The 27,806-nt window shown below is 41.5% G+C and overlaps 1 protein-coding gene across 14 annotated transcripts in view; it reads right to left on the bottom strand.

The window, feature by feature from the left end:
* Positions 1-23,673, bottom strand: part of LOC114270911 (F-box/LRR-repeat protein At3g03360) — a 35,488-nt gene extending 11,815 nt beyond the window's left edge. The window contains exons 1-5 of one of the 14 annotated variants that reach the window (XM_082917217.1): positions 23,380-23,631; positions 22,173-22,437; positions 21,865-21,947; positions 21,589-21,660; positions 21,301-21,438 (exon numbers count right to left, since the gene is read on the bottom strand). In XM_082917217.1, the coding sequence (XP_082773343.1) occupies positions 21,301-21,438; positions 21,589-21,660; positions 21,865-21,947; positions 22,173-22,437; positions 23,380-23,385 (564 nt within the window). In that variant the 5' untranslated portion in view covers positions 23,386-23,631. Of the gene's footprint in view, positions 1-12,091; positions 13,069-21,300; positions 21,439-21,588; positions 22,438-23,379 lie in introns of those variants that run through there. The other 13 variants (XM_082917219.1, XM_082917214.1, XR_014362754.1 and 10 more) reach the window with 13 other exon arrangements.
* Between the last annotated feature and the right edge of the window lie 4,133 nt (positions 23,674-27,806).

The following is a 27,806-nucleotide window of genomic DNA, read 5'->3' as shown; positions in this document are numbered from 1 at the left end:
AAAGAACACTGGAACTGGAATAGCGACATCCCAAGGTGGCGGTAGGGAGACCTTGGTGGAGACCTCGGAACACAACTCCGGCGACTCTCCAGAAGAACAATCCTCCCAACCAGTCATAGCGGACCAACTACGTGCGTTGACTGAGAGCGTCACCTCTCTTCAACAGAACCAACAACTCTTAATGGACGCCCTACTAGCCTTACAAAGGGCACCTACACTTCCATCATCGTCTAACCCTTTTTCAGCATTACAAAATGGCGCTCCGCCATTAGCCCAAAATAGCTCGGAAGCCAACCTCGCTACGCAAAACAACTTGCGAACCCAGGCGGGAAGACAAACGGTTGCCCCGCTCCCTCCGTCAGCTCCCAGCCAAATACCCACCGCAGTTGGATCCATTAGCGGAGCTCCCACCGTAGTGACTTCCACTGGCTCCCTTGCTCTCCCGGTGGATCAGAACCCTTCCCAGCCATTAACATTGGAAGTAGTGAAAGAGCACATACACAGTCTACTTCAGACAAACAAAGGTCACATCCCTGCCTTCCCAGAATTGGACCTCCATCCCCCTTACCCTATTCACATCGTGAGTCTTCCATATCCGGCAGGGTACACAGTACCCAAGTTTGTTCGCTTCGACGGACGAAAAGGGAACGCCAGGGAGCATGTTTCACACTTTCTTGACGCCCTTGGAGCTCACCGAGCGGACCGAAACCTCCGCATGAGGGAATTCTCCAAATCCTTCACAGATCGAGCATTCTCGTGGTATGCTAACCTCGCTGCTAGCTCTATTTCTTCATGGGAAGACTTGGTAAAAAAAATTTATATCAAGTTCTTCTACGTTGAAGAAAGGTTAACCACCCTTCACCTTATGAGGGAAACACAGCGACTTGGAGAGGACATTCTCGTTTACGTCCGCCGTTTCAAGGAAAAAGCAGTAGACATTCAAGACCCGATGGAAGAACACCAACTGGTGTCATTGTGCATTAAAGGAATGCTCACGACTTATAAACTCCAGCTGGTCAACCACCACTTCCCTGACTTTTCCGCTTTATGTGCTACGGCCCGAAACATAAGCGAAACAGTAAGATCAGGGGCACGAATGACAGCACCATAACCCCACTCAGGGCGACCAACAGCACCTCAACCTTCCTCATGGAGGCCTAACCGACGCAACCACACTGTGTATGCAGCCAAGGGCTCCTCTTGGAGAAGAGAAGACCCGCAGGGAAAAAAGAGAAAGTTCGATCAAATTCCCCCAGCATTACCTATCTCAGTGAATGAGGCACAGGCACTCCTCAACGCCTGGGTAGAAGATGGAAAAGTTCACCTGCCCGAGCCAAGGCAACCTGTTAACAAAAAGGATCAAGCGCGGGCAGACTATTGCATATACCATCGTTCCATTAAACATCCTACTACGGAATGTTGGGCACTCAGATCCCTAGTTCGAAAAATGATGTCTGAAGATGCTTTGGAGCTACCTCGCCAAACAGAAGATGTCTTAAAAGATCCTCTCCCGCGCCATAAGGATAATGGCAAGACGGTCATGATGCTTTCGCATTATGACGAGATGGAAGAGCCAATGATGTGCGAGCTCTCTGAACTCCCAGCTCCCACTTGTCCGGATTTTGAGACCAGACGGGTGATAGCACTTAAGAAATTGACAAAGTTCAACTGGTTCTTCGACCAATTCGGCCTGTCTGAAGCAACACGCTTTGAAGCCACCAAGGCCTTTTTAAGACTTGCAGAGCAGAATGGTGAAACGTGCATGAGTGTAAGCGGATCAGTAAGGAAAGTATTTCGGGATAACTCCTTGGCAATAACCTTTACCAAGGCCGACAAACAAGTACCATTTCCACATAACCGTCCCCTCTGCGTCCTAGTATTCATCAATGGGATGGAGTTTCAAAGAGGATTCATGGATAGAGGAGCTTCACACAATGTGATGCCTTATTCTACTTTCCAGGCAGCCGGGATCCCACAAAAGCACTTAGTTAGACAACCCATCTCCATCACCGGTTTTGGAAGCCAAAAAATTAAAACCATAGGTCATGTCCAGTTAGACTTAGCAGTGGGACCAATTCGCTCTACTACTAAGTTTCATGTTATAGAAGCAGAGACGACCTATCAGGCTCTCCTAGGGAGAACTTGGCTTCACAGATATGCTGCGATTCCGTCCACCTACCATCAATGTGTCAAAGCAATCTACAACAATGAGGTAGTAACCATAGTTGGCTCTCAAAAGCCTTTTCGAGTAGATGAAGCTCACATGACAGATGCAGTATTTTACAATCACGTCGATGAAGATGAACCTCCCCTGCCACTTCGAGGAACTCCTATACCTGATTGGGATGACCTCTCTGAAGAAGGTTCATCACCACCTCGTAGAAAGACATTCACCAAATCAGAGCCCTCAAGAAAGCTCCCTAAAGTCACCAGGTTTCAAATAAGAGATCGCAGAGTGGTATACCGTTTATGACGATGCGAGGGGTTGGCAAATGTTACCAATGCCGACCCCCAGCTAGACGACGTAGCAATTGTCCATCGTGAACTAAGTGGAGAAGATCACTGTTGCTACACCTTGTCTGCGCTGACCCAACGCCCGCCAATGGCAAAGAATAAAAAAAGTAGAGACAAGAAGAGCAGGAGGAGAAAAAAAACTGTGGCTTTTCCAGCAACAGATAAACACTCTGACAAATCCTATTGTCCTGCGATAACTCATTTGGATGGAGCCGAAAGCTCAAAAGTTAAACCCCTCGCCAAGGCAGCCATTTCATCTCCTAACCAGGTCCCCGCCAAGCAAGATGGATTGCAAGAATTCCGATCTGCTCCAGAGTGTTTACAGGACGGCCCTCGGCCCCAAAAGCAAGAACTGGAAGAAATCAACATAGCCCCCGAAGGAGAACCCAGACGTTCTATCTTCATTTGCAAAGATCTTCCAGCAGAACAAAGGGGGCCCCTCATCGAGTGATCAAGAAGTATTCGGACGTTTTCGCGTGGACATATGAAGAAATGCCAGGATTAGACAAAGATGTTATCATGCACCGTTTGAATGTCATCCCCCTGGCTCGCCCAGTCAAGCAAGGAGTAAGATTTTATAAGCCCGAGGTGGAGCTCAACATCAAGGACGAAGTGGTGAAGCTGCTTGGAGCAGGGTTTATCAAACCCATCCAACATCCCACCTGGCTTTCTAGTATCGTCCCAGTTATCAAAAAGAATGGTCAAATTCGAGTGTGTGTCGATTTCAGAGATCTAAACAAATCTTGCCCCAAAGATGAGTTCCCACTCCCAAACATAGATACCTTGATTGATTCAGCGGCGGGGCACCATATGTTCTCATTCATGGATGGCTTCAGCGGCTACAACCAGATCAAGATGGCCCCAGAGGATGCCCCGAAGACGGCGTTTCGCACTCCTATAGGTAACTTTTTCTATACTGTAATGCCTTTTGGATTAAAAAACGCGGGAGCAACATACCAGAGAGCTATGACAGCCATCTTTCATGACATGCTGCACAAATCCTTGGAATGTTACATTGATGATTTGGTAGTGAAATCCAAGGAGGAGACTAGTCACCTTAGAGACCTTCAAAGAGTCTTTGAACGCTGTAAGAAATACAGACTCAGAATGAACCCGCTTAAATGCGCATTCGGAGTCACTGCCGGCAAGTTCCTTGGCTGCATCGTTCATCGCCATGGGATAGACCCCGACCCAGCAAAGGTCGCCGCCATCACAAATATGCCACGACCAACCAGTCTAGACGAGTTGAGAACCTTCCTTGGTCGGGCATCTTACTTGAGACGGTTTATCCCAGCTATGGCCGAAATAACACAACCCTTCAATTCATTACTAAAGAAGGACGTCAGGTTCATTTGGAATGAGGAGCACCAACAAGCATTCGAAGGAGTGAAGTCAGCTTTAATTTCCCCTCTCTCCATGACTCCTCAGCCGCAAGGCCCTTACTCCTCTACATCACTTCCACGCCGAAATCAGTCGGAGCTCTGCTCGCCCAGGAAATTGACGGACTCGAACGACCCGTGTACTACATAAGTAGAGTCGTCCAAGGAGCTGAGATCCGATATTCCCCCATTGAGCGGCACCGCCTCGCCCTAGTCTTTGCCGCTAAAAAGCTCTGTCATTACCTTCTTTCTTATCCCATCCATCTCATGACCAGAAGCGATCCCATCCGCTTTCTCCTCACTAGACCAGCGCTCTCCGGCAGGCCAGCTCGCTGGCTCCTATTATTAGCAGAATATGACATCACTTGCAAAGCTCCCAAGGCCATCAAGAGTCAAGCACTTGCCGACCTCTTGGCTCACTTCCCTAGTGGAGAGCATGAACCGCCTTCGGACGAATTGCCAGGAGATGAGTTCCAAGCAGCCGAAGTAAACACCGAAGAAGAATGGAGTTTGAGTTTCGATGGATCTACCTCTAAAGGGGGAGGAGCTGGAATAGTCCTTATTTCCCCAAATCAAACTGAAGTCAAATTGTCATATAAACTGGATTTTAAATGCTCTAACAACGAGGCGGAATACGAAGCCCTGATATTAGGGCTTATGGCAGCACTCCACCTAGGAGTAAGTCTCCTATGTATCAAAGGCGACTCTAATTTGGTAGTCAAGCAGACCAATGAGGACTATGCTATCAAAGAGCCCCCTTTAGCCTCGTACAGAACCATTGTCCAAAAGTTGACAGACAAATTTGACATGGTAAGGATAGAACACGCTCCTCGCTCCAACAATCGACACCCAGACGCTCTTGCTACCTTGGCTTCTAAAGTAGAATTTGCAGAAGAATCAACTAAGATAGAAGTGCTGAAGCGCTCCATGCCGTGCTCGGTAACAACTATTTTTCCTGAAAAAGAACCCGCCGACTGGAGAGCCCCAATCATCGATGAGCTCCGCGCCCCCTCAGGTAAACTACCTTTGTGCGAAATCAAACACTTCACGATTTACCAAGGAGTCCTTTACTACAGAGGGCCTGGGGGTCTGCTAGCACGATGCATCAACTTTACCGAGGCCAAGTCTAAGCTAGAAGGGGTTCACAATCGTTCTTGCGGAATAGGAGACGTGAGCCTCTACAGAAGGCTACAACGACAGGGATATTATTGGCCTACTATGGTCAAAGAAGCAAACGACCTTCAGGGAAGGTGCACCAAATGCCAGGAATTCCCTCCAAAAGCTGAATGCAATTTCGCAGAAATCACCTCCGACTAGCGTCAAGTGTATATAGATTACCTCAAAGAAGCATCATTGTCGCCAGATCGCTCTGCAGCTGCAATAATCAAGAAGCGAGCTTCGAAATTCTTTTTGCAGGAAGGGCAACTTTTCAGGTATGGCTTTGATGGGAAGCCTTTACGCTGCTTATCGGGAGCAGAAATCCATAAAGTTTTAGAACTTGCTCATGGGTCGGAGCACCAAGGCAGAGCCAAGCTATTCCAACATCTTTTGCATATAGGTTATTATTGGCCCACCATGGAAGCAGACGCTAAAATATATGCCAAACATTGCAAACCTTGTCAACTCCATGGTAACCTCATTCACGCACCAACCACTGATCTGCATAGTTCGAGCTCACCATGACCTTTCCACACATGGGCTATGGATCTTATTGGCCCCATCTCTCCACCGTCAAAGGGACACAAATGGATCGTAGCGGCCACAGAGACTTACACTAAGTGGGTAGAAGCCATCCCCCTGAAGAAGGCAACAGGAGCCGCTGTCTCCAATTTCATTCGAGAATTCATTATATGTCGTTTTGGTATTCCTAGAGTAATCCTGTCGGATAATGGGACCCCTTTTGTCAACCGCCAAGTGGGGAAACTCTTAGTCTCCTACGACATCACACACCATAAATCAACGCCTTACTATCCCCAGGGCAATGGACAAGCTGAAGCAACCAACAAAACACTCCTTAGAATTCTTTCAAGGACTCAAGGATTGTCAAAGGGACTGGGCACATGTGCTTCCAATGGCGCTCTGGGCATACAGAACTTCCAAAATAAGACCAACTCAAATGACCCCATTTTCGTTGGTATATGGCACGGAAGCCGTTCTTCCAGTGGAAATTGCCATACCCTCAGCTCGCATGGCCCTCCGAAGTGGAACTAGCCCGTACTCCAGATCGTCAGAGTTGGAAGTCCTTGATGAAAGAAGGGACAAGGCCCAGACTAATCTTAAAGTTTACCAGAGCCATATAGCTAGAGCTTATGATACTCTGGTACGTCCAAGACAGTTCCAAGAAGTTGATTTAGTATTACGGGCTGCACCTCACGTCATGAGGGGAACATCAACCCACAAGTTCACACCCAAATGGCAGGGTCCTTATGTAGTAAGGGAAGTCAATGAAAATGGGTATTACAGAATTTCTGAGCCTGACTCTCAAACCCTCCTGAGCCCTATCAATGCGAAATGGTTAAAGGCTTACTATCCTTAGAAATTACTCATTGCTATATGATGTACTACACCAAGATGTATTGTGCCCATTTGGGCTTCTTCAATGAATATCGTCCTTTTCCACACTTATTCTAACTATAATCACAAATAATAAAAGATGACGCTTTAACTCTAAAGTCAGCTCCATTAAGTAGTTGAAGATTTTCAATTACAAAAAAGAAAGGGAGGCCCAAATCTCCAACACACAAAAAAGTTTTAGGCTATAAAGTTATCATATGCTATAAAGCTATCATATGCTACAAAGCTATGATCCAACTAAGCCAGGACTCTGGAACCTTGATCTTCTTCTTCTTCACCCGCCAATATTGCTTCAAGAATCGCTTTCTTTTCTCTCAAGCTAGAAGTCACCAATTCTGCTTCATTCAAAGCTTTCTGTGCTCGCTCAAAAGATAGCTTACGTTCCTCCTTCACTCGTACAGCAACAACCAAAGCCTTATCTACCTCGCCTAGCTCAGCCTCAATCATCCTCCTCCTGACCTTGGATTCAAGAAGAGATAACCAATCATCCAACCAACCCACCTCCAATCTGTTAATCCGGCCATCTCGAAATTCGCCCAAAACAGCACGTTAGGCCAACACCTCATCAAAAGAAGCCGTCTCTAGGGATAACTTGTAAAGCTCCTTAAGGAATTCTCCAAAACCATCCAAAAAATAAGTCCGAAGATAAGAGCTACCCAAGTGCATGAAAGTGGTCGGTTTATAATGAAGAACAAAGAGCAATCGAGGAATTAACTCTGCTTTTACCCCGGCAAACAACATAGCTGGATCCAGTAGTTTTTCCTTCCCATCGATCCCTTTAAGAACCACACTGCCACGGGGAAGATGAATAGGAGAAAAATCTCCATCAGTTGCATGAATGAGGTAATAATCTCCATCAATAGCTGGCAGTGATGGCCCTTGAAGGCTACCCCCAATATCACTGGCACCTTTCTGAATGAAGCCAAACAACTCACGTACGAGCACACCACCCAAGTTTGCACCAACTGAAACAATAGGCGAGTTGATTCCAACTTCGGAGCCCGAAGGAATGGTGGGCACATTACTTTCTAAGCTCGTAGAGGTCGTAGAAGCATGTAAAGAAATGGGTGCAGAAGAGCCAATGCCACATGACAAGCTCACGGATGTACTCGCATCTCCAACTCATGACCTAAGCACATCGCTATGTGAAAAATTACAACCACCTTCAAACAAGTGAGCAATAGGGACACCACCTCTAATCTTGGCCTGCAAATGAACCAATGCATCCCTAGAATTTGGTGTATCCAACAAAGAAGTCCTAGCACTAACCATGTCACATCCAATAGCATCTTCAACATCGTCTTCAACATCATCCCTTGCCCCCATAACCTCAAGACTCTGATCCGAACCCTCTTCATCATCCTCTGAATTTTCTACATCGTCCTCAACACTTATGGGCAAGACTTTATGCCGCGCCAATTTTATCTGACACGCGCCAGCCGCCCCCTGCAAACAACACAGGTATTTTAATATAAACGTATTGGAAACGCCACAAACTCACAAATAATTCCAAAATACAAAATATGAGTTTACCTGTGACGAATCAATGGTGTCAGTCGAGCAACCCCTTGCTTGGCGGGCAACCCTAGTTTTAGTAGGCGGATCCATGCCTCTAATCTATGGAGGTACTCTCCCAGGCACTGGAACAAGAACGGAGGAAGGGGGTGGCCTTTTACGCTTGGCACTAGAAGGTTGGTCAGGAGAAACTATCTGGGTTTGTTCCAAAGCAATAGTCACCTTAGATAAGCGAGCCAGTGGGCTGAGTTCCCCCCTATCTGCAGCTGACAAGCCCCGCTCTCTGCGAGCCATACATAACTCAGGGTCATCAGACAGAATGAGCTCAACATGGACAGGATCAAGATCACTACTCAAGAAAGCCCGAAATAATGCAAGATTGCATCTCCAATACTTCCTCCAACTAGGGGTGGTTCCGCCAATTCTACCCTTACTTGCTAACACAACTCGCCCCCGACGCCTTAATTCTTCTGAAAAAAAAGACTATACATATAATTGCATACAGTCGGCGGCCGAAGGTACAAGAGAAGGAAGATGTTGAGGAATCCCTTGGTCCAAACCAAACTGTCGAGCAACCCTCAAAGGATTATAGGCCACCACACCGTATGTGCCATCCAGAAAATAAGGTAAATACCCAGAAACGGTGCTAAGAACCATCACTGAATCCGCATCCCCCAAATAAGACACACCCGGCTCGAGAACAAGCTCGCAATCATCTAGGCGGTAGGCAACGGTAGAAGATACTCCACAAACTAGCTTGACATAAGGACGAGCAACAAACTTGTCCTCAAAATCAAAAATGCTGGCCAAACTCCCCTGTACACATCCCTCAGCCCATCTAGTAGAACGCGGCTCACTTTCTTCAATAGAAAACACCTTTGGCATAGGGGCCAAGCTAGGAAATCTCTCATACAAAAACAACTACAAAAAGGTAGTAGGGAGGAAGCTGGTAACATCGTATCGTCCTTTGGAACGATCAACACCCTCCTGATACATATCTAACCTCCTATACAGCCCCCCCAGAAATAAAGGAGCCAATGGAATCGGACAGCCAGAAGCAAGAATGGCAACAAGAGGAAAAAGCTCATGGCAAATACCGTCTTGGGGTCTACCCATCAAGACGTACCGCGACAACCAATATGTAATGAAAGCAGCTAAATGCTCAATACTCCCCCACTTGTCCCCTTCCATCCCTGGACCTATGAATCCATCCTCAGCATTTCCTTGCACCTAATAGCTAAGATATCGAAACCAATACCGAAGCCATCCCCCGAAAGTGTTTTTTGGTCGTTTTCGTGATCGAGATGTTACTAACACTTTATTTTGATAACGACTTAATAACTTCCCTGTCGGTGCCACGGCCTCCTCTAATTTCCCAACAATAGCCATCTGGCTAAGGGACAAACTTCCTACGCTAGGATTCGATGATCCAAGGTGCTCTAACCCCGTCAAGATAGCCACATCCTCTAGAGTAGGGGTCGTCTCGCCCCACTGCGCAATAAAAGTATGAGAACTTGAACTCCAACGTGACAATGCGAACTCCAACCAAGACGACTCCCGTCTAATCCGCATACACTGAGAAATAGCAGTAGCAATCTTAGCCCCAGTAAGCACCTCACAATATGAGGGATGGCGAAAGATAGCTGCACTCCACACATCGAAGTCATCTTTGGGCCCCGTATAATCCTCAAAAGCCGGAAAAGAATAAGGATAAGTGCCCCTTTCCACATGAAAACGTACAATAGACTCTGGAGGAACAAAAGCTTCAACCCCTTTCTCTGGCTCAACCCCACCAAGAAGAAAATCAGTTGGGCCCCCGCCATTGTCATCAAATAAGTCCACCCTCGCCCAAAATAAATCCCTGGCACCAAAGAAAGGTGCCCTACACCAATATTCTGCTGGAGGGACGATTGGAGGATCCGCGTCCTTTTTGGCCTTAAAAAGATTTTTCTTGGATTTACCTTCTTTTGACTTGGAAATGCCAGAAGAACCTGCTAGTGATTGTTGCGCGCTGCGACGGGACACAACACTTTCTCCTTTTACTTTAGCCATATCACAAAAGCTCGCCTTTCCTACATCAACACAAGATATACAAATCATAAATGTCATTCACTTTTGAGGTGCATTTTATCAACAAAAAAAAAAGTCATCTTCCCCTCGCTGAGGCACTATTTTGAGTTAGGCCTTCCCCTCGCAATTCACCTCTCCCTCGCCTTCCAGGTATGTTTCTATCCCTCGCCTACATTTATGTTTCTATCCATTACTTATGTCTTTATCCCTTTCATTAAAAAAAAAGAAAAAAAAAAAGAAGCTATTTGGAGTTAGGCCTCTTCCCCTCGCTAGGCTTCTATCCCTCGCATCCCTCACTAATTTTCTAACTATTTCCACCGAAAAAAAAAAAAAAACTATTTTGAGTTAGGCCTCTTCCCCTCGCTAGGCCTCTACCCCTCGCTCGAAGTACGCCTTTGCTCCAATTCCCCTCCCCCTCGCTTTCCACATATGTTTCTATCCAAATTTTCTAACTATTTCCACCGAAGTTAAAAAAATAAAAAAATAAATAAAAAAAAAATTGAGTTAGGCCTCTTCCCCTCGCTAGGCCTCTATCCCTCGCATGAAGTATACCTTCGTTCCAATTCCCCTTTCCCTCGCTTTCCACATATGTTTCTATCCCTCGCAAATTTTCTAACTATTTCCACCGAAAAAAAAAAAAAAAAAAACCATATTTTTAGCTAGCCCCTTTCCCTCGCACAACCAAGCCCATCCCCCGCAACTCTCCTCACCCCTCGCATGTAACCCTTCTCACCAAAAAAAAAAAAAAAAAAAAAAAACCTCGTATAATCCATCCCTCGCATAACCCTTCCCACCGAAAAAAAAAATAAAAAATAAAAAATAAAAAAAATAATCTCTTTCCCTTGCTAAGGCTAAGGCACTATTTTGAGATACCCATTTCCCTCGCATAACAAAACCCATATTTTGGATAGCCCCTTTCCCTCGCATAACAAAACCCATATTTTGGATAGCCCCTTTCCCTCGCATAACAAAACTCATATTTTAAGATAGCCCCTTTCCCTCGCATAACAAAACTCACCTTTTAAGATACCTCTTTCCCTCGCTAAGGCTAAACCCCTTTTAAGATAGCCCCTTTCCCTCGCATAACAAAACCCATATTTTGGGATAGCCCCTTTCCCTTCATTATTTTCTTTTCATTAAAAAAAAAAAAAAAAAAAAAAACATATTTTGAGAAACCCCTTTCCCTCGCATAACAAAACTCACATTTTGAGATACCTCTTTCCCTCGCTAAGGCTCAACCCCTTTTAAGATAGCCCCTTTCCCTCGCATAACAAAACCCATATTTTGAGATACCCTTTTCCCCTCGCATAACAAAACTCACATTTTGAGATACCTCTTTCCCTCGCTACGGCTAAACCCCTATTTTAAGATAGCCCATTTCCCTCGCATAACAAAACCCATATTTTGGATAGCCCCTTTCCCTCGCAAAACAAAACCCATATTTTGGGATAGCCCCTTTCCCTTCATTATTTTATTTTCATTAAAAAAAAAAAAAAAAAAAAAAAAAAAAAAAAAAAAAACTCACAATTTGAGATACCCCTTTCTCTCACATAACAAAACAAAACCCATATTTTGGGATAGCCCCTTTCCCTTGCATAACCAAACCCCTCCCTCACAAATCCCCCCCATCCCTCGCGTTAATCTTTACTTCCCCTCGCACCGATCCCCCCTCGCTTCATCTTTCTTTCACGAAATTCATTTTTGTAAAACAAAAAAAAAAAAAAAAAAAAATTCTTGCGCCTCGCTCGGCTCATTTTCTTATACTTCCCGAATTTGTTTCATGGGCTTCATCTTTTATAGCCCTCCTTTATTTACAGCCCTCTATTACCTCATCAATTTAAAAATAAAATTAAATTAAATAGCCCCTTCATTATTCTATTCATTTACCTTATTTTTATATTTCTCCAAATCCTTTTGAGAGCTTCCCTCGGTTCAACTTTTCTGTTTACAACCTATAAATCATAAAACAATAAAACCTCATAACTCTCAATACAATCCTTAAATTTTGCCAAGTAGCTCTCCCATATTTATTCTAACAGTTTATTTTTATTTTTCTAAGCATACATCTCTCCACTATTCGTTATTAGTAACTTTCCAACCTTTTCACCCTTTACCTAATTAACATTTTATTATAGACCTCTCCAATTCTCCACAAGACAACCCTTTTTTTTTATTGATCTGCCTCATGCTAAAAAATATATATATATATATAAATAAACAAATAAACAAATAAATAAATATATAAATAAAATAAAAATAACAAAAAAATATTTTTTATTTCGTGGCTCACCTCTATTTTTCAAACAGCCTCCTATTTTCCACAAAACAACACTATATATACATATATATATATGAATCTATATATGAAAACATACATCAAATTCAACTGAGCAATACACATACCTTTTAAGCCCACAGCAGCGCCAATCGCGATGAGCTACGTGAGTGCTCGCAGATCTTCTTCTTCTCCTTCCTGGTTCGTTGCTCCTCTCAGGATTCACCCATAGCAATTACCCTTAGAAACCCAACTTTACCGAATCAAACAGATCGAACCCAGCCTTCCCTGCCGATGGCTCACGCACAGGTTCTTTGATCAAGACCCAAACAGAACCCAGCCCCAGCAGCCAAACCAGAATCAGAACTCAACTTCCGACAGCCCAACCGATTGCTTCGCAGCCCGTCAGCGACACAGCACTTTTCTTCCCTCCTTTATCTCCCTGCCCGACTCGTCTCTCTTCCCCTTTCACGACTTCGAAGTTCGGTTCCCCGACTTGCAACCAACAACACAACTCTAGCCACTCTCCTATACCCAAAATCCGAACCTCCACTATCGCAATCTGCTTCAGTCCGAGACAGCCTGCGAGTCGCCTCACCACTGCTGCACCACTCCACACTCTCGCGACCCACCGATGACAACCTCTTGTTCTCTCTAAAGCTTGAATACAACAAACGCAGCCCACCAACTTTAGAGAGAGGATGAGAGGGAGTATAGAAACCCAGAAATCAACCTGAGAGACTGTGGAACCCTTTTTTTTAAACGGTACATTAATCTAAACACAAAAACGAAAACCCAGCTACAGGTAACCAAGTCTACAACACACCCTTCCATACAATGGGTAAAAGGTGCAAACAGAGCTCCTACCTGATTCAAAAAATATATATATCTATATATAGAGAGAGTCTTTATTTCTACAAAATAGCAATCTCACTATTCAAATGGTTCGAACAAGTTCAAGTTATACCAAAAATATACACAATCTTTTATGTGGCAATAATGCAACGTTCAAGCAGGACGAGAAGTTCCAAAAAAAAAAAAAAAGATTAAATAATTTTATATACATACTGAGGTTGTACCTTCCCAAGGAAAATCCTTAAACCAATCAAAAATTCTCTTTGCCTGTTACAAATGTTAAAAGCAGACTGCAACAACCTTAGACTCTTCAAACAAATCGCTCAAGCTATCGCACGCTACCAAGCGGCTCCAAATCATCTACTATTAGTAGTCTGCTCTAAACCTATAAATCCAATTGATGAGTTGTCTTCTCCATTCTCCATAGATCGCTCTTTCCCAACAAAAAGCTGCAAAAGTCAATAAATTCACCCCCTCTTTCCTGTCTATATAAGAGAGCACAAATACAAGACAACACCACATAAAAACACAGGCAAATTCATATCTAATTGCTAACACTCTCCTTTCAACCCATCCTCTCTAAATGGCTTCCGGCGGCCAGGAGCACCGAGATAACACCGTTTGGCGGCCGGTGAACAAGGCTCCAAACTCGAGAGGTCCAAGCTATAGAGCTTCAAGCTCCAGCTCTAGAGCTTCGAGCTCCACTCCTACTCACCGCCGCCGCCCTATGTGTGAGTTTTTTCGAAAGATGCTCTCCATGCCTCCATGGCAATTCCAAGATCAACTATTAGAATCCCCTTGGATCCAACACCCAATATCTGCTCATACAGTAATAGAGGTGCCGGAAGAATTTCGGGGTAAAATAAGAGGATGGTACAAGGCACTAACCATTCCAGAACTTTACACAATACCACTGTCCCATACTTGGTTTTTGCTAAACCAAGAAATCAACCTCACTCTCCAGGGTTCCACCTACCAGGCAAATCAGGTGTTAGTCCCACATTTCGAGAGGATCCGTATCAACATCCTCTCGCAAAGATCGACAGAGAGAGATCTAGACCACCACATCTCCATCATGTCAGCGCCATTGGAAAACCCAAATGAAGATTTGGGACTTGGATGGGACATGGAGAGCCTTGCAGATCTCAACATAGGAAAAGAGAGCGTTTCCCGTAGTGCTCAGCCAAACATCCCCTACAACATTCTGCTTCTTCAACGCTGAGGGTGTCGCTCGCCCCAACTTCCTCCAACACTACATGCACCTACATTCTAGCAGTCGCTTCCACCTCGTTATCATCACAAACACAAAAAAAGGAAGCGAGGCCTAATTCATGAGCCAAATCATGGGCTTTCCTAACACCAAGACCATTGCCCCCCCTAGCGGCATGGAAAGGGTGAGAGACAGAATCTGGTGCCTATGGAACGAAGCCGAAATCTCCTATGAAGTAGTGGAAATTCCCCAGAATCAAGCCATCGCCCAACAAGCCCACATCTTTATCCGGCCGGCTCGCACCGGATGAAATTTAAAATGTAAACTCTCCATGAGCAATCCAAATGCCCCCATTATATCAAAAGCCTAATTTTAGACGACTCTATCTGAATACTTGTCTGCATGAGTTAATATTTTTCAAAACTTTTTAACATAGTCATGTACAAATACTGTCGTCAGCTATAAGAGCATCTGTACAGGGGGGCATTATTGTGAGTACTTGTATCAAGCTTAATATGTGGCAAGCCCTACAGGTGCCACATCACCAAAACTCCACCTACGTGGCAGACCAATAAGGCACCACGTCTGGCATGTCGTATGGCGAGCCCTATGGGCGCCATGTGCCAAGGCAACCAAAACTATATGCTTAGCCTAAGCGGGAGCATATATACAAGCCCAAATATATCTAGATATGAAGAGCCCTGCAACAGGCAGCACCATGGCCCCGTAGGGCCCATGGTCCTTCATACCTCGCTCCAAGGCCAAACAACAATACAATCAACCCCCGGCTCACTTGGACTTGGATTGATAAACAATGGCTCTCCTAAACATTGAGATAATTCTCCTACTTGATCGCTCAGAAGCGAGCCCCTCTCTTAAACATTGAGCTAAGCCCGCGGCCCATTCTCCTACTTGGTCACTTGGAAGCGAGCCCTTAGCTCTCTTAAACACTAAGGTAGGCCCTGGCCCATTTATCTACTTGGCTGCCTGGGTTGGGAGCAGGACCCAAGCACTACTGCTCGAGATCATCAGAGGATACTGGACTGGCGGCTGAGGTCATGGGATCGTCCAGATGGTTGTCTTCTTGCTAAGACAACTCCATCTCGACCAGGCTTGGAGAAGAGGCAACAATGACCTTACATTCATGTCATCCGATGCATATACGAAACGTTACTTTCTGCCTGCCATGAAACGTTGCTCTTCGCCTACCAGCAAGCCACAGACGGCAGAAGGGCTTATATCACTTCTGGCAGAGTTGAGGAGAACGAGCCACCTGTCTAACAGTTCGCTTGGACTCCAATACTCTTGTGGCCTATATAACGTATCGTATATGCAGCGAGACACAACAACAACAATACAACCAAGTCTCATGCTTAAACACTCTCTCATACTTTACATTAGTGTTCAAAGGTCTATCACTGCCAACCTCTCCCTCTCCAAGCTTGCCTTGACCTCCTCCTCTCTACCTCCGGTGATCTTAGGCCATTGAAGTGCCTACCATCTTCCCAGAGGTCAACGACCGATCGCCTATAAATCTCTATCCCCCACAAACCCAAAAGTGAAAATGGTGGAAGAAAATGGTGGGATGAAAGGTAAGGCAAGCTTGACCAAGGAGAGAATGGAAGGAACACTCCCAAGGACCAAACTCAAGGTGATCTTTGAAGGTGGCCTTCCATGGATCTTCTGGGTTGCATGTTTAGAGAGAGAAATTAGAGAGAAAATGTAATATGGGTCTTCTTTTTTCATCATCCTTATCCCTTTCTCATCATCATCATCATCTCCGAAGGCTCCGTACCAGTGTCGGACACGGACACGCGTCGGACACGCGGTGGACACGTGTCCGACACGCAGCAAAGAGTGTCCCCCCTTTTTTTTAATTTTTTTACATCCGGACATGTTCTGGACACGTTTGGACACTTTGGGACACATTCGGAGGTAATTTCATAATTTACAAAACTTTTTTTGGGGTCGATTTGTAAAAAAACAAAAATAGAGCAATGTCTGCCTCATTCGATTAGAACAGAAGAGAAAGGGAGAGAAAGAGAGGACCTGGTCACTTTTCAGTGGTCGCTCGTCGTAGCTCGTAGCTCGTCGCTCGTCACTTGTTGACGGTCCTCGTCAGTCGTCGCTCGTCACTCGTCGTAGCTCGTCTCATCGTCACTCGTTAAGGTACGCTACTCTTCATCGTTCTTCGATCTTCTTCTTCTTCTTCGTCTTTCTTCTCCGATCTCTCTCTCTCAGTCTCTCTCTCTCTCTCTCCCTCTCAGTCTGATTTTATTTGTTCTTTTATTTTTTTTTCCTTTTATATACTGAGTGATGTTGATCCCCCTCTCTCTCTCACTTTGATTTTTTTTTCTATTTTCTATTTTTGTCTTCAATTTTTTTTTCTATTTTCTTTTTCTGATAATATATATAGATATATATTTGAACAAAAAAAAAATCTTTTTTTTCCTCTTTTCTTTTTTTTCTATTTTTTAAATATTATTATTTGCTTAAATAAATTTTTTTTATTTATAGAAAAAATTTAATTTGTGAATAATATTTTATATTAAAATAAATAAATAATATTTATATTTTTTAATTGTACATATAATAAATAAATAAAATTATATATATTAAACGTGTCCCTAGCGTGTTGTGTCCCCTATTTTTTGAAAATTTGCGTTTTTCCGTGTTCGTGTCGTGTCCCATGTCTGTGTCTGTGTCCGTGCATCATAGATAGGCATCTATATTTGTCCTTGGAGGTCTATCCCTCAAATAGGGAGCTAGTCCTTCTCAAGCTATCTCCTGCGGATGCCAAATGGAGAGGGTTTTCCAACTGTCTCAGCTTCCCTTACCTTTAGCCACCGCATCACTTGATCTCCCACCATCCCGTTGAGGCTAGTAGAGCACATTGTACATCTACCGCAAGGTCGGACCTCCCCTAGTCCTGCCATTGCGACTTGGGGGTGAGCAACTTCGCTGATGTTGAGCCATCTGAGTGGGCTTGTTGTCTATGAAAATGTACCCATCTTCAAGAGTAGATCACAGGGAAGAGGCTCTCCGAGGGTTAGCCTTTTGGCATCACTGGACCGCGGAGGCAAAGCAACGAACGCTGTCCAGGGGTTAGCCCTTTGGCGTCACCAGGCTGGAGGCAAAGTAATGAATGCTCCCCAGGGGTTAGCCCCTTGGTGTCACCAAGCTGGGGGCACAGGACGTCCCATCTTCGAGAGAGTCGTCATTGTCTCGGGCAAAGCTCTCCAAGGGTTAGCCTTTGGCGTCACCAGGCCGCAGAGGCATGGGCGGACCCATCTTTGAGGGAGTCGTCACTGCCTCGGAAAGTCTCTTACGGGGCTCAGCCCTTTGGCGTGACCAAGCCGTGGAGGAGAAAGGAGCTCTCTAGGAGCTAGCCCTTTGGCATCACAAGACCACACAGGCAAAGTGATGAACGCTCTGCAGGGATTAGCCCTTTGGCGTTACCAGGCTGGAGGCATGAGATGTCCCATCTGTGAGAGGGTCGTCATTGTCTCGGGTAAACCTCTCCGGGGTCTAGCCCTTTGGCGTCACTAGGCCACAAAGGCATGGGCGAACCCATCTTTGGGAGGATCGTGATCGTCACAGAATAATGATACGTGTATGAAGCCTGATGGCGAAGTAGTTGTCTCTAATTGATCTTATCTCCTCAAAGGAGTTGTATCCTTCGCGAGGGATGAATTGCTTGACGTTGAATTTGCCTCCTAGGTTATTTGCCACTTCTAAGAACTTCACAATGTTAGTGACTTGGCCGTCTTCTCTCCTTGAATGAGGTCTACATTGGGCTCGAGGGTGTCCAAAAAGGCTTGCCTCATTGACTTAGGCTCTGATTTGGATTAATGGGCTTCTGAGAAAATTGCCCTACTCGTGGGCTTTGCTCAAGGAGTTTGCAACTCTCTCCAAGAAACTCCTGAGGAATTTGTGTATCTCTAAGGACTTTGCATTTGCTATAGGGAACTCTTTGAGACTTTGACTATTTCTGGCGGGAAATTTAAATTTCAAATTTTGGATAACCTCCTCCCACATTTATACATAGTGCCTCCCCAAAATTTTGGAACGGCTAGGACCCCTTCCAAACCCTCCCACCCAATGCCCCTGTATACAACCAACATGGGCAACATACCAGGGATGGATTGAAAAAAGATGGCTGGGTGCCACCCATGATACATTTAAATTACATAGATTCATATCTCTAAGATATTTTAAGAAATTACCTATCCCCTAACAACTCCCCTACTATAGTATGCTATATTTTTTTGGACAAAAATGCCCTTATAGGACTCTTAGTGGTTGAAATCAAGACCACTTATTACAATCAATTTTTCATATTGGAATGAATTTCAAAACTTAAAAAATTAGGAAAATTATAACAACAACAAAAAAAACCTCCAGGATTTGGCATGTTTTTCACATTAAACCCCAACATTTTAATTTTAACAATTTAAACCCTAAATTTTTAACTGTGTCCCAATGTTGACCCTTCATCTGTTTCCATTTATTTCTGTTAACTTTTTACACTTATTTGATACACGTGTCACTTTTTTGATTCATCCATAATTATTATAATTATTTTATTTCTAAATTACCTTCTTTTTTTTCTATCAGCTCTCTCTTTATCTCTCTCTCTCTCTCCTCTCCAGGATGAACGATCGTTGACCTCCGAATGCCCCATCGCTGACCTCCGCCCATTCGCCGACCTCCGTCCATACCGCCCCTCCACTACCACAACATCTTCCACACCTCTTTCTCTCCCTCTCTCAACTCTCAATCGGCTTTTTCCTCAAATCCATATCAAAGCTCTCTGATCAAATTGGTTCGCTAGAGTGGCTAGGCACGCCGGAGTGAGAAGGCAAGGGAGAAAAGCAGCCGGACAAAAGCACTACCAAAACCCTTTCCTTCTTTCCCAAAACCCTAAGACCCCATAATCCCATTCCTTCTTCCCCAAAACCCTACGACCCCATAATCATTTGATCATTTGATTTGGAATTGAAGGAAGCTCTTTTGACCGTTGCGGTAGTTGAGAAGTGCACGGCAGAAGAAGGAGGGGTTTGCCTATGCGTCTACCGTCTTTGATGATGGGATTGTGGCGGTCCATGGTTCGTCCGCCGCCTCCGCCACCGCTGAGATGAATGGTGGAGGAGGACGGCGATGATGAGAGAGAGAGAGAGAGAGAGAGAGAGAGAGTGGGACTTATGTGGAGTTACAAGTGGCCGTAAGAGGTGGCGATCGATAGTGGGGATCGACGAACGACGATGACGGCAACAACTGAAGAGAGAGAGAGAGAGAGAGAGCATTGATAGAAAAAAAAAATGGGACTGATTAATGACAAAGGGAATAGAAGACAGGGTGGGAAGAGAAGAGAGAGAAGAGAGGGTTGGAATAATTTTAGAATAAAATAATTATAATAATTATGGACAAATCAAAAAGTGACACGTGTATCAAACAAGTGTAAAAAGTTAACAGAAACAAACGAAAACAAACGGAGGGTCAATATTAGGACAAAGTTAAGAATTCAAAGTTTAAATTGTTAAAATTAAAATGTTGGGGTTTAATATGAAAAACACGACAAACCCTGAGGGTTTTTTTTTGTAATTTTTCCTAAAAAATTTAATAACTTTTATCTAGATCTTTGTTTTTCATAAAAATATAAAACAAGACGTATGATGAATATGATATTCTAAAGAAAAAAATTGTCAAAATTTTTAGTCTGCTATCTTCAGATAGTAAAATTTCACTGGCTAAAATTCAATGAAATTTCACTGTCATTGACTAAAAGCTAATGAAATTTCAATCTTCCTAAAAAAATTTAGGTTGTGTTTGGTTAGGTGTTCCAAACACATTTCCACCCATTAATTTGAGTGTGATGTTTGTTTTGAGCTTTCAAATTATAATTCTACACCCACTTTTGAAAACTCCTTTCTAGAAGGGAAAATTTGGCTAACCTGATCGTCCTCCCGGACTTCCGGCCGGTTGACAGGAACAGGTTTTTTTTTTTTTTTCTGCACCTGTTATTTTTATTTTGTAAATAAAAAATATTTTCAATTTTTTTTTAATTTTTATGAGTTTTGAATAGAATTTTAAGTTATGTATTTGGTTATGAGTTGTAAGTTTTTAAATCAAATAACTTTTCTAATTTCAAAAACTCAAAACTCTCTCCAAAACTCAATTCAAAACTCTTTTCAAAACTCATAACCAAATAAATTTTCCACACTCAAATTATAATTCTAAAACTCACAAACTCAAAATATAACTCTATTCTTAAATCATATTTAGAAAACTCTACCAAACGTTACCTTACTCTTTTTTATAGTGAAATTTTCAATTAAGGGTTAAATTGAGGGCTAATTCAAAAAATTATGTACTTATTTTTATAGCGTGGTTTGATATGTTGAGTGCTTTAAATCATAACATTGTTTGATTATTTGCACAATTTTCTTCCCATAATCTATGACATCTGCAAGGGTAAAGATTGCAACAAAAAACTTTATTCGAGATCTCTGGAAGCTTGTTGCATAAACTAATCGAGTCAGAGATGGATAATTTCATTGCCTTCAACTTAGGAAAATAGATTCTATTTCATTCTTCGCTTGGTGGAAGTGGAACCTGCTAATGTAAATTCATTTTGATGGATTTACAAGATATGTTAAGCATGTATATATGTTCTTGTATGTATACATATGAATATATATAGATATATCAAAGGAGAGAAGTAACACGAGATGAGAAGATTTTCCTCCATGAAGATCTATTTTTAATGAGATCCAAAGATCGTGCCTATAGTTCTTCAATTACAGTTCAATGATATACATTGTTGATGATATAGGGCAATTAGGAAGAAAAAACAGAAGCGTTGAATGTGTACCTATTTTCTATAGGTGTAAAGTAAGCATATTCACCTCAATTTTAAGCATCCTCAATAAAGGAGACGCCCTTAGCAGGTATGCACAAAGGAGCATAGAGACGCCAGGATTGAGCATCAATTCCAACTGCCTGAGATTCCTCAACTTGGGAAATCTAGGGAAGCACCTCAACTTCTAGACAATTCAACCAAAAGTCAAGACAAAAAATATTAATAAGCTTATCATTTTTTAGAACAACACCCCCCCCCCTCCCAAAAAAAAAAGAAAAAAAAGAAAACAAATAAATGAGACACATACAACAAACACATGGAATCACATGCTAACCTTAAGTCCCCAACTCAAGTTCAATACAAGTGTCTCTAGTTGAAGGAGATAGCTTGAAACCTGTATAAAGTTCTTAACAATATAGCGAGCATAAGGCCTATCAAAAGATGCCTTAACAAGATGCGGAGTGTTTTTAAAGGCAATGTAGGCCTTTAGTCCGCTGTATTTAAACAACACTAGATTTGCATCATAAATATCAACACTTTTCAAACAGAAGCAACCTTCGATCTTTAAGTACTTTAGCTTGAATAAAGGCCCAGAAACTGCAAAATTTACCAAAGATCGTGAATGCAATATAGATAACTCTTCAAGCAATGGGCAAACGAACAAAATGTATTCCAAAACTTCCCTTGTCACATCTACATGGCACAGATAGAGGCTCGTTAGGGAATCAAGTCTGTGATAATGAAGAATATGAGCAGTAAGAGGGTAATTCCAATTCCCATTTGTCCAGGTACATCTAAAGTTGAACTTGAGCCTTTTAACTCTCTTTTGAAAGGCAAAGTTGATCCAACCATCAATATCACTTTTAAAGATATTATCATCCAAACAAAATTGAATGCTGAATTCATCAATAATCATACCACGATGAAACTTCAAGATATGATTAACCCAATCAACAAATTGCCTGCATTTAAGACCAAATAACTTATCTTCATGATCCACTATCCGCCAATCGCAAAACTTGAATATCAAACTACTAGTGAATGTCCACAAATATCTCCATCTGCGAGCTAGGGCACTAGTTCTTGCTGCTTGTTCAATTTCCAACCGAGACAAAATGGAAACGAGAATTCCATCGGGCAAGTTACTAATTAGGTCCTTTAGGCAGATGCTTGTCCAACCACACTAACAATAGTTACAGAAAGAAAAGAAAAAATTACAATTTAACACAAGTTAGCAATAACTACACAAATTTGTTACTTTTTTTTTACATAATTTGCTAAACAACTTAAAGCATGGCAATGGTGTATAAAGGGGCTGTTTGGTGCAACTTCTAGAACAACTTATAGTTTTTTTGATTTGGAAATTTGTGCCAGTGTTTGATGTAACTTCTGCTTCAATATTTTAGGCAAAATAACTTAAATAAACTGGAAAAAAAAAACAAAACAAAAAACACTAATTATTGAGTTGTTTTAAGTTTGTGCTTCTAATTATCAACTTTCAGCTTGCTAGAAGTTGCACCAAACAAGCTCGAATTCTAGTAACATTATATCAATCCAAACTTGAACAAGTTCATATTGGTAAATTTTATTAGAGTTAATTATACTTTATCCCTCGTGGATTGTTCCTAAAACACTTACTCCTTGAGATTTAAAATGTACACAACTCCATTGTGGATTGGATTAAAGTGCTCAGCCTAAATCCTTCAATGATTTTCACAAAACGTCAAAATTACCCTTATTTTTTCCTCTAATTTTCTTCTCTATGCCATTGCATGACAGTCTCTCCTCTATCTCTTTCTAGAAATTGAACAACATCACAACCCTTCCCAAACCCACTTATTTTTAAAAAATAAAAATGATTCAAGTGTCATGCACATAACAATTTGCAGATAAAAGGTTTAGAGAGACAGATCAAGCATCCAAGAACAACAGGTTGAGCTTATACAATTTTATTATATATAATCGGGTGCTTCTAAAAACCACTATTAGTTTTGCATTTTACTCCAAATCACGAAAATTATGTTCATATTTTTTAAGGAGGTAAAATGTAATCAAGCAGGATCAATGACTTAAAAACAATTTAAAAAAGTTAAAATTGTTTTAAGTAACTAAAGGATAAAAGTACCTCCATCTTCTCCCGTATCGCGGTGGTCCGGCTCAGATCGCGGTGCTTCACGTTCCCGTCCACAAGTGACGCTACCTACGCCGGAGACCTGACGGACGACGGCCCAGACACTTCGCCGTCAGTGGTATGTCTGTGTATTGGTGATCCGAAACCCTAGAGATTGTAAGATACTGGTGTTTGATTCGAAACCATAGAGACATGTTTTGGTGTTTGATAGATATCTTGTCGACTCTCTTATACAAACTCGTAAATAAAGGAGTCTTGTACAAACTTGTAAATAAAGGACTCGTAAAGGACTTGTGAGAGACTTTTCCCTAATTTTCCCATAAAAATCCTTCCATATTGGTCTAAATCTGTTATTTTACAAAAATTTAAAAGGAAATATGAAGAGAGCGCGAAAGTACTAAATTAAAATTTTTGATTTTATGATTTTTTTTAAATTAAGAAATACATGTGTGATAAAACCAGCGCCGACCCAGAGATTTAGAGAGCCTGAGGCGAATTTCGAAAATGAGATCCTCATATATTGAAAAAAAAAATTATAAATAAAACAATAAGTAACAACTTTTTTATTTATTTGTAACCAAAAAAAATTTACTTGCACATATAATCATTAAAATTACAAATAAAAATTTACTTTCATATATTAAGATAGGAAGTAAGGGTGGGTGTGGGTTGGTTACGGTCACGGAACCTTTAATCCGCCATTTGTCCCCCAGATTGACAGATTGGAGAAAATCAATCCGCATCCGTCCGCCAATCTGGCGGATATGGATTGAACGGATTGGCGGATGGATGCGATCGGTTTGGCAGTTTAAAATTTTATAAATTTTTAACATAATTCAACTTGTGTACTTTCTCAAAAAAAAAAGTATTACTGTCAATGACTTAAAAAAATATTACAATCACTGCATGTCTCATCCAAAGAAAGAAAGTTTGAAACTTTAGAATATTAAAATCACTGCATACCTCATCTACATAAAGTATTACAATATGTGGTTCTTAAAATATAAAAATAATTCAAACCACTAAAATCATGAACAGAGCAATAGTAAAGATTGTATGCATTTGTATTGTTACATCTATATCTATTTTTTAAAACAAAAACCAAACAGCATATATCATCTTTTTTATTTATTATTTTTAAAGTTAGATTTAATAACCAAAAAATATAAATAAATAATATATTTATTTTTTTCAATTCAAAAAATATATTCAAGTTAAAAATTCTTTTTCAACATAATATATTCAACATAATATTTAAATTCTTTTTCAATTGAAAACATAAATAGAATATCTAAATAAATTGAAAACACAAAAATTTACAAATTACTAGGGGTGCTCGCGGTTTGGCGATTCAATTGCGGCCAAAGGAACCTCAAATCCGTCATCCGTCCAAAACTAGGCAGATTGGAAAAAATAATCCGCAACTGAGAACCTCAAATCCGCCATTTGTCCAAAACTAGGCAGATTGGAAAAAATCAATCCGCAACCGTCCGCTCATCATCATGCATCTGTCCAAAATGTGGTGGATCGGTTCGATTCGATCAGTTTGGGTGAATCGGTATATCCGCTGCTCACCCTTAATAGGAAGTAATCATTACAAATACTTCAAAAATATATATATATATATATATATAGTCTTGTTGCCTTTTTTTTAGCCCTATGTTCAATTGGCCCTATAGTATTTAAACTTTTTTTTATATCTAAAACATAAAATTATATTTGGGACCCCTATTTTCAGCCCAAATTTGGGGCCCAAGGCGCAGGCCTCTCTTCCTACCCTCAGGCCGGCCCTTGATAAAACTATTGGTTCATCTAGCCCATTTAATTTAAAATTTAAAAAATATTTATATGGAAATTAGAAATTTTCTAAATTTATAATTTTTTATAAAAAAAAAATCAAAAAATAGAATTTTAATAATGTTACGGAACATTTAGTGGGTCATCTTGCCACATTTAATTTAAAATTTTGAAAATCTTTATAGGAAAAGTCCAAAAGAAAATTGTAATCATATCTATACCATATCAAATTTAAAATTTAAAAATTATTAGCGCAATTCAAAATATTAATTTAAATTATTAATTTTTTATTTTTAAAATTTTAATATATATTGGCTCATCTAAATCATGTCTAATTTGAAATTTTAAAAATATTTGGATGAAAAGTTCAAAATATTTAAGCCAAATCTAATTTAAAAATTAAATTTTTTTAAATAGAATTTTGAAAATGCTATGGAACTTTTTTGCACATCTTTACACTTTACTTTCAACTATTTGAATAAAAAACATATAAATTTTAATTTTTGAAGGGATGTAGCACAATCTTATTAGGAAAACTATTTGATTACGGGTAAAAAATGTTAAAATAAAAATATTTTTATCGATAAAGGTATGTCATACATATTTATAATGTATCACGTTTATTTTTTTAAAGGTTATGAGTGACTTTTAAAGGTTTATAAATTATTTGAAGCATAAATTATGCATAAATCTGTTAACAAACAAGAAAAATATACTCATTGCAGGTCGAGCAAGTTAGCTATTTTAGCTAATATTATCCAAATATTCTCGCTCCAATGGGCTAGCTAAATGGCTTCCTATTTTCCCTCGTGTCCGCTGGCTTCAACTAGAGAGTGATTGAAGGCTCTCCAAACTCGTCTCTCCTGCGAAATCGATCTACTCGTTCTCCAAACACGTCTCTCCCGCGAAATCGATATGCTCCTTCAGCGTTGTCTGCAACTCCCTCCATCTGACCTCTTCCTCAAGGTATGGATCCTTCTGTCTAGGTTGGGGTAACTGTATAATGACTGAAGGTGGGCTGAATCTGCATAAAGAAGGCAACTGTTAGTTCGGTTTAGAAATAGGAGACCGAAATAAAGAAAAGCATGCAAAAGAGCCAAGGTAATTATACCGGGGGTTCCTTTTTTCCAGTTTATTCGGTCACCAAGGATCTGGGCTTGGTGGTCTTCGAAATTCCTAGATACCCAGAAAAAATCATCATCATTCAAGTCTTTGTCCGGTGTATCCTTTATTATTTTCTCTCGGCGGCGGCGTATTCTTAGATAATAGACCCAGCCATCTTCTTTTGATTCTATAGAGTATTGGTGGAACAGTTCGGCTAAGCCGAGGTTAATGCCAGCCCGGCGGTTTAGCTTGGCTATGCCATTTATTATACGATATGAGTTGGTGGAAAGCTGGGTAGGGCATATCCTAGTTTGCCTAAGGAATTCACAAAGTAAAGGCTGTACAGGGAATCTTAGTCCGGTTTCTACAATGGAAAGGAGGGTGAAGGGAACAAAACTAGGGTTTCCCCAAGGTATGATATCTTGTTCGACTAAGGTGAGATAGACGTCGTCAGGAATGTTATACTCCCTTCGGAATTCAGCCAGGCCACCAAGTGTTTCTACTAAAAACCTATATTTAACCATTTTGTCTTAAGTTGCTAATAAATTAAGCTTGTGATAGCTCGGTCGGAGAAAGGTGCTGAGTAGCTCGGTTGAGCGCTCAAAGGAGTGCCTGGGCAACCTAAAGTCTGCAAAGTGAAAAAACAAAGGTGTTAAGCAGACTGTTGGACCATGCTAAAAAGAAATAAAGGTAAGATATATCCAATCTTAGCTCGGCTATGTGAAATGCTACGTGTCTTAGCCCGTTTTGTACAAAGGTTAGTGTTAGCCCGGTTGAACCTCTAGGGGCTGCACTCTTAGTTCGGTTTTAACTACGAAGGCTGGGTTAGCCCCAAGTTATAGCTCGGCCGTGGTTGAGACTAACAGGCGCACTATTACGCAGACTTTGTGCGGATGGCTAGCTCGGTTGAGTTAAAACAAAAGGTGGTTTGACTTGTTGACACTATTGTTAAAACGTGAAGTGTTAGTTCGGTTGAATGGCCTGGCTAGAGTAACATCAACTACAAACAACTTTTTAGTTCGGTTATACAGTGATTTTGGATCAAAATCAGTGTTTCAGTTTATTCGTGAAAAGCCAGAGGTTCTATTACACGAAAGAAATGTATGTGTTTTGAAAAAACACACAAAATACATGTATTGTAAAAGCAAATGCGAAAACAACAAAAACAAGGCAGATTTGAGTAAACTTACCAGGTGAAGAGGAAGAAATCAGAGATGAAAGCAACGGCAATGAAGAACACGAACTCAGCAAGTTCAGGGTTGAAGAAGCTCAGGAACGAGAGAGAGAGAAGAGGAAATGAATAGTGTGGTAAGTGATTCAAAAAACAAAGAGTTTTGTTTTGGTGCAAGAACAGAGGCGGGAACTGTTCAAAATTCACGGAGTACGAAGACGGCGTGACAGCTGCATTGGACCAATCAAAGGGGGCCACGTGTCATAGGAATGAGAAACGATTCAGTTGCTATGATTGAAGAGACGTTTTGTTCGGACGGCTACAGCCCGGAATGAGTTTAGCTCGGTTG

The sequence above is a fragment of the Camellia sinensis genome, chromosome 2 (assembly GCF_055761805.1).
Source record: "Camellia sinensis isolate YWXY chromosome 2, ASM5576180v1, whole genome shotgun sequence".
NCBI classification, from domain to species: Eukaryota; Viridiplantae; Streptophyta; class Magnoliopsida; order Ericales; family Theaceae; genus Camellia; species Camellia sinensis.
Note: the sequence above shows the minus strand (reverse complement) of the source record. Positions and strands in the feature narration are given on the sequence as shown.